Here is a 6,000-nt window from a genome sequence, read left to right as displayed (position 1 = left end):
GTTTATTTGTCATCACTTCCATGTGTACAGCTTGGGGGGAGGGGTGCCTGGGGAGAAGCGTGGTGAGCTCTGCCTCACTAACCAGATCTGTAGACTCAACACTGATGAACAAAGGCGCAACAGATGTCTCTGCCAAATTGCTCTCACAGCTGGATTGGGAGTTTAAGTATGATTTGAAAGGCAGGAGGCCAAATAATGCTTGAGGAAGTTGACCTGTGCTCTGGTTTCTCACAAAAGAATAGAACAAGAATAAGCTGTTGGGAGACAGGCAGTGGTGGCAATTTAGCCACAAGGGGACTGGGATCCAGGTAAAACCACATTTATGAGGAAAAGTGGGCACAAACTGGTGGTGGAAAATGTGGAATCAAAGAAGTGATAAACAGTGAAGTCAATGCTTCCTCCGTGGCTCTTGCCTTCTTTTTGATCGTGCTTGAGGCCCAAAGAGCACTTCCACTGAAGATTAAACTAAAAGACCTAATTAGACCATTGAGATGTTTTCTCACCAGTTCCTCCAATCCCTTTTTATTTCATCCTCTAGAGCTAAAACCTATGCAAAATTCAGAAAAGGAAGAAGATAGGTGACCATAGTGTACCCAATTATCTATGCTTTCCTCTACTGTTTGACTTCAACAGTGATATTTTTTGGTTAACAACCTCCCCTGTAGTCTATTGCCCTCACTCTTCAAAAACAACCTTGTTATATCCCTTTATAATTATCACTAACAGACTTCTTGCACTTAAGAAAAAAAACAAAAAAAACAAAAAAGGAACATGTGTTTTCTTTTGGATCAAACCTTAAAAATACTGGGGGTATAGCTCAGTGGTAGAGCATTTGACTTGCAAACCTTAAAAATATAAATGATCAAAAAAAATGATCAGCGTTAGAAGTCAAATTACGTAAGAATGAACAACCAACAAGTATCTTGAACATCAGTAATGGTTGTAATAGGATATTAGGCAATGAGGTGGATGAGGCCTAATCGTTGTCCTATAAACATAATAAATATGCAGTAACCAATGAATGTAGTTCGGTTGTTTGTTTTCCACTTTACTCCTTCTTCTGGTGACAGCACTCCAAGTTTGCTTTGGGACACTGTTGGAGACATTCTGTGAGACCATTAACCAAAGTACTTTTTTTTTTTCTTTTTTTTTTTTTTTAGCCACCCAGGTGCCCCAACTGAAGTACTTTTCAACCAAACCAAGAGGTGGGCCTGACCCTAGCTAGGCCAATCAGAGGGCTTGCTCTCAGGAATTTGCATCATGAGTAGAGGAATGAAAAGTTGAAAAAGATCACCTTCTGCTTGTTATGTGAATCCCCAGGGCTGCAGCAGTCCTGAGCTTTTCTGAGCCAGGTTATTGAGCTGGGCTTTCCATTCTATGAGCTAAAGCATTGGATGGAAATTTCCTTTCTGGCCTACCTTAGCTGGTTTCCTTTACTTCCAATCAACATTTTATCTTGAATGCTTGCAAGTACCAGGCACCAGTGTGAAGGCATTGTGTGGATGTCATTTGATCTTCACAACAACGCTCTAATTATTCTCCTTTGACAGAAGCTGAGCCTCAGAAAAATTAAAGCAACTTGTCAAAGTTTTCACAGCTAGCAAAAATTGGAACCGAGACTCCAGCTCAGGTCACATGACTCCTGGTCTTTAGCGTCTCATCTCTGGGGAAGAATTCTTTAGGAAAACTCATTAAGTGGGCCTTTTGGTAATGAATTGGAGGGGAGGGGACCCGGGAGGCTAGATGAGTGAAGGTGAGACAGACACTTTTCTCCATAGATAAGTGTTAGAATTTGGGGAGGTTTTCTCTGACATTGGGAGACAGTAGATTTTGGGGGCCTGAGACTCAAAAAAGGTTGTGGATGGTGGGAGAAATGAATCCTTGTAGTAGCAGTAGGCTAAAGTCTTAGGAGAGTGAAGACAAAGTATCCATTAGCATATTTTTAATGGGTGCCTGGGTGGCCCAGTGGATTAAGCATCTGCCTTCTGCTCAGGTCTTGATCCTAGGGTCTTGGGATAGAGTCCTGCATCTGGCTCCCTCCCCCAAGTCGGGGGAACCTGCTTCTCCCTCTGCTTCCACCTCTCTCCCTCTCTCTTTCTCTCTGTCTCTTATGAATAAATAAATAAAATCTTTTTAAAAAAGCAATAATTTTCACTATAAGAGAAAGCTGAACTCAATATGGGTATAAATAATAGCACTATAATTCCACAAAGCACAAAGATAGGAATGTTTAAGATGAAATATTTTGGTGGGCGAACAACAAACACCCAGGATTTATTCTGTCTTTCCTTTCTGCAACCTGTGTTGCTTTGCCTTTGCCCTCAAGGTAACTCTCTCATGGTTTTAAGTCAGCCCCAGCAGTTTCTCCTGTCATCTTTGCACAACTGTCTAGGAAGATACTACCTCTTTCCATGTATCTCTTTTGGCCAAAGGAAACTTTTCCTCCAAGTAACCCAGAAGATTTCTTTGCAGGTCTTACTTGCCAGAATGTATCCTGTACTCATGCCCACACAAGTCACTGCCAACCATAATTGCCGGGAAGATTCAGGACGCAGCTCTCAGGAGCGCAGCTTGAAGAAGGTGGGTTCCCTGGGGCACTTGGATGGCTCAGGTGGTTGAGCAACTGCCTTCAGCTTAGGTCACAATCCCAGGGTCCCGGGATAGAGCCCCACACTGGGCTCCCTGGTCAGTGGCGAGCCTACTTCTCCCTCTTCCTCTGCCTGCCACTCCCCCTGTTTGTGCACTCTCTCTCTGTCAAATAAATAAAATCTTTAAAAAGAAACAAAAAAAGAAAAAGAAGGTGGTTTCCTGAACAAAAATACAAAAATCAAAGTTCTATAAGAGTAGACAAAAGAAATGGAGTAAATGTGGATAGGTGACCATAAACTCTACTGTTATAGTTAGAGATTCTTCCAGGACCATGAACTTTAGGAATACTAAAGATTATGGAGGCCCCAGAGCCAGAAAGACTTGGACTTGAGTGATGGCTCTCTAACTTACCAGCTGTGTGATGGTATAAGGACGCTCTGAATATTAAATAAAATAGTGTATGTAAAATGCTTGGCATAACCTGGCCCAGGTTAATTGCTCAATAATTGGTAATTATTTTGATGATCATTTAGAACTTTTTATCCCTTCCTGTTCTAAGCACAGTTACTCTCCATCATTCCTAAAATGTTTAGTAAAAGTCTCTTAAGTGAAAGAGCTTTGTGTTAGTGATGCTCTTAGGAATGAAGGAGAAGAGCTGATGTCTCTTCTTGGGGAAAAGGGATGTTAAGAAAGGACTGCAAGTGCAAATAAGCATTTGCATAGGCGTAGGTAGGATAAAAGAGAGGATCAAGAATTGACCTGGGAGTAGAGGTTTGGAGCAAGAGGTGAAACTCAGTAATTTCAAGAGTACTCAGGAGTGGGGTGCCTGGGTGGCTCTGTGGGTTAAGCCTCTGCCTTCAGCTTAGGTGCAGGTCATAGTCTGAGGGATCGAGCCCCACATCGGGCTCTCTACTCAGCAGGGAGCCTGTTTCTACCTGCCTCTCTGCCTACTTGCTATCTCTCTCTCTCTCTGTCAATTAAATAAATAAAATCTTTAAAAAAAGAGTATTCAGGAGAGCAGAGCTTTATGTCATAGGAGCTTGATTTATTTTATTTAATACTAAAGAGAAGGCTGAATCTTGGAAACATCCGGGTGACACGCACATTTAACAAGAAGACTTTAATAGTACAAGAATGAGTGACAGGTTCCGGGCGCGGTAAGGTCTGGCGTGGTGTTGAGATGGCGGCTGGTGGGAGCGACCCGCGGGCCGGCGACGTAGAGGAGGATGCCTCACAGCTTATCTTCCCCAAAGAGTTTGAAACAGCTGAGACACTGCTAAATTCAGAGGTTCATATGCTTCTGGAGCATCGAAAGCAACAGAATGAGAGTGCAGAGGATGAACAGGAGCTTTCTGAGGTCTTCATGAAAACCTTAAATTACACAGCCCGTTTCAGTCGTTTCAAAAACAGAGAGACCATTGCCAGTGTCCGTAGCTTGTTGCTCCAGAAGAAGCTTCATAAGTTTGAGTTGGCCTGTTTGGCCAACCTTTGCCCAGAGACTGCTGAGGAATCAAAGGCGCTGATCCCAAGCCTGGAGGGTCGGTTTGAAGATGAAGAGTTACAGCAGATTCTTGATGACATCCAGACCAAGCGCAGCTTTCAATATTAATCTCCAAATACCACTCTGCTGCTGAAGGAACTACATCTCAAGCCCAGCACCAGTGTCCTGGTGTTTGGAGTTAACTTACATAGAAATTCCATTGCCAAAGACATTTGGGCTGCCTTTGGATAGAACAACCCAGCTTAGTCTTGGTTTAGGTTGCTATTTCAGACTTGACTATTGAACCATGGTAACCTGACCTTGCCTCTGGGAAGGGTGAGGTGGGGTGATGCGCATATAAGCTACACTACTGACTACCTCATGCCATGGTTTTGGCCCCTGTGTTTTAAAATAGGTTTTAAGATTTTATTTTTTTAAGTAATCTCTACCCCCCGGTGTGGGGCTTGAATTTAAACTACCCCAAGATCTAGAGTGGCGTGCTCCACTGATTGAGCCAGCTAAGCACCCCTTTTTAAAGATTTTATTTTTTTAGCCCACATGTTATTTTTGATTCCTAAGATTTCATGTTTTAATTTCAATTTGTTTGTAGTTTTTGAAACTACAGGAAACGATAGTCTTACCTAAATGCAAAAGGAAGAATTAAGGGGCATTGGCTGACTTGGTAGAGCACGTGACTCAATCTTGGGGAGTTCAAGCCCCACATTGGGCATGGAGCCTAGAAGCAAAAACAAGCAAAAAAAAAAAAAAAAAAACCCCGAATATAAATGCAAAAGGAAGAATTAAACCAGCCCTGTACCATCATCTGAAATCCTTACAGAAAAGATGATACACTAATGACTGAGACAAAGACTATACTTTCAGGGATCATTTCTATAGTTTGTTACTAATGACTGAGACAGCATTGGCATCATAGTGCTTAACCCAGAAGTCAAAGAAGAAGCTCACCATGGGAAGCAGTTACACCCAGGATAACTGCCAAGCATGGAGGGCCCTAACATAACCTTGATCAGTACTTGACCTTTTTTCTTAGACTGTTGAAGAATGTAGATTCGGAGGCAGTGGTCCTAAAGTACTATTTCTCACTCCTAAATTAAGATTTTTTTTTTCCTTTAGTGGCCAGACTTGAGGGTCTGAACACTTTGAAGACAGACTCCTTGGATGGGGCATCCAGTCCAAACCTTTTTCTTGCTACTTAGTGGCAGGTGATCTCTGATGGGGGGGGTGATTGTCTATTTTCATAGGAAGGAAAGCGGAGAGTGTGCACAAAGAAAGCATGCATGTAAGCTAGTAGATTTGGTCATGTGAAGACAAGTATCACTAAGTTCACTAAACTACAGATACTCCCCAGGAACCACATGGTTGGAGCAGGGAGAGAAGTGGGGGTGATGTTCCCAGATGAGGGAAGAGGGTCATGGCAGGCAGTAGAAACAAAAACACCCCACCAAATGGATCAGGTACCATAAAAATGTCCATACTCTAACCTAGTGATTGTATTTCTGGAAAATGTATACCAAATATCAGAACACAGAGGAAGCTCTATATGTCAGGAAATTGTTCTTTTTCCAGTAGAGAAATAGTATGGTATGTTATGGTTACTTGTCCATGGACTATTTCTCACCTATTTAACAGGTGAACTTTTTCAGAAGCTAAATGGCTTACAGCCAAAATACTTGGATTCAGATGGACATTGAGGACATTCTGCTACATGAAATGTGAGACAAATACCATATAATCTCACTTATATGTGGAATCTAAAAAACCCAAACTCAGAAGAAACAGAACGGATTGGTGGTTGTCAAAGGATGAAGGGAGGGGTGTGAAATGGGTAAAGGTGGTCAAAAGGTACAGACTCCTAGTTATAAGATTAATAAGGCATGGGGACATAATACACAGCATGCTGACCATAGTTA

At 42.2% G+C, this 6,000-nt stretch overlaps 1 protein-coding gene across 1 annotated transcript; it reads left to right on the top strand.

Annotated features, from left to right (window-relative positions):
- The first annotated feature begins 3,739 nt into the window (after positions 1 to 3,739).
- LOC309870375 (DNA-directed RNA polymerase II subunit RPB4) lies at positions 3,740 to 4,727 on the top strand. The gene has a single exon (XM_082742502.1). The coding sequence runs from the start codon at positions 3,770 to 3,772 to the stop codon at positions 4,196 to 4,198; it is 429 nt and encodes a 142-aa protein (XP_082598628.1). The 5' UTR covers positions 3,740 to 3,769; the 3' UTR covers positions 4,199 to 4,727.
- Positions 4,728 to 6,000: the final 1,273 nt, after the last annotated feature.

Source organism: Mustela nivalis, assembly GCF_964662115.1.
Source record: "Mustela nivalis genome assembly, chromosome: 7".
Taxonomy (NCBI): domain Eukaryota; kingdom Metazoa; phylum Chordata; class Mammalia; order Carnivora; family Mustelidae; genus Mustela; species Mustela nivalis.
This window is presented reverse-complemented; position numbering and strand designations above follow the sequence as displayed.

What these genes read in the sequence shown, in the direction of transcription:
- LOC309870375 (XM_082742502.1), top strand. Translation starts at nt 3,770, where the DNA reads ATGGCGGCTGGTGGGAGCGACCCGCGGGCCGGCGACGTAGAGGAGGAT.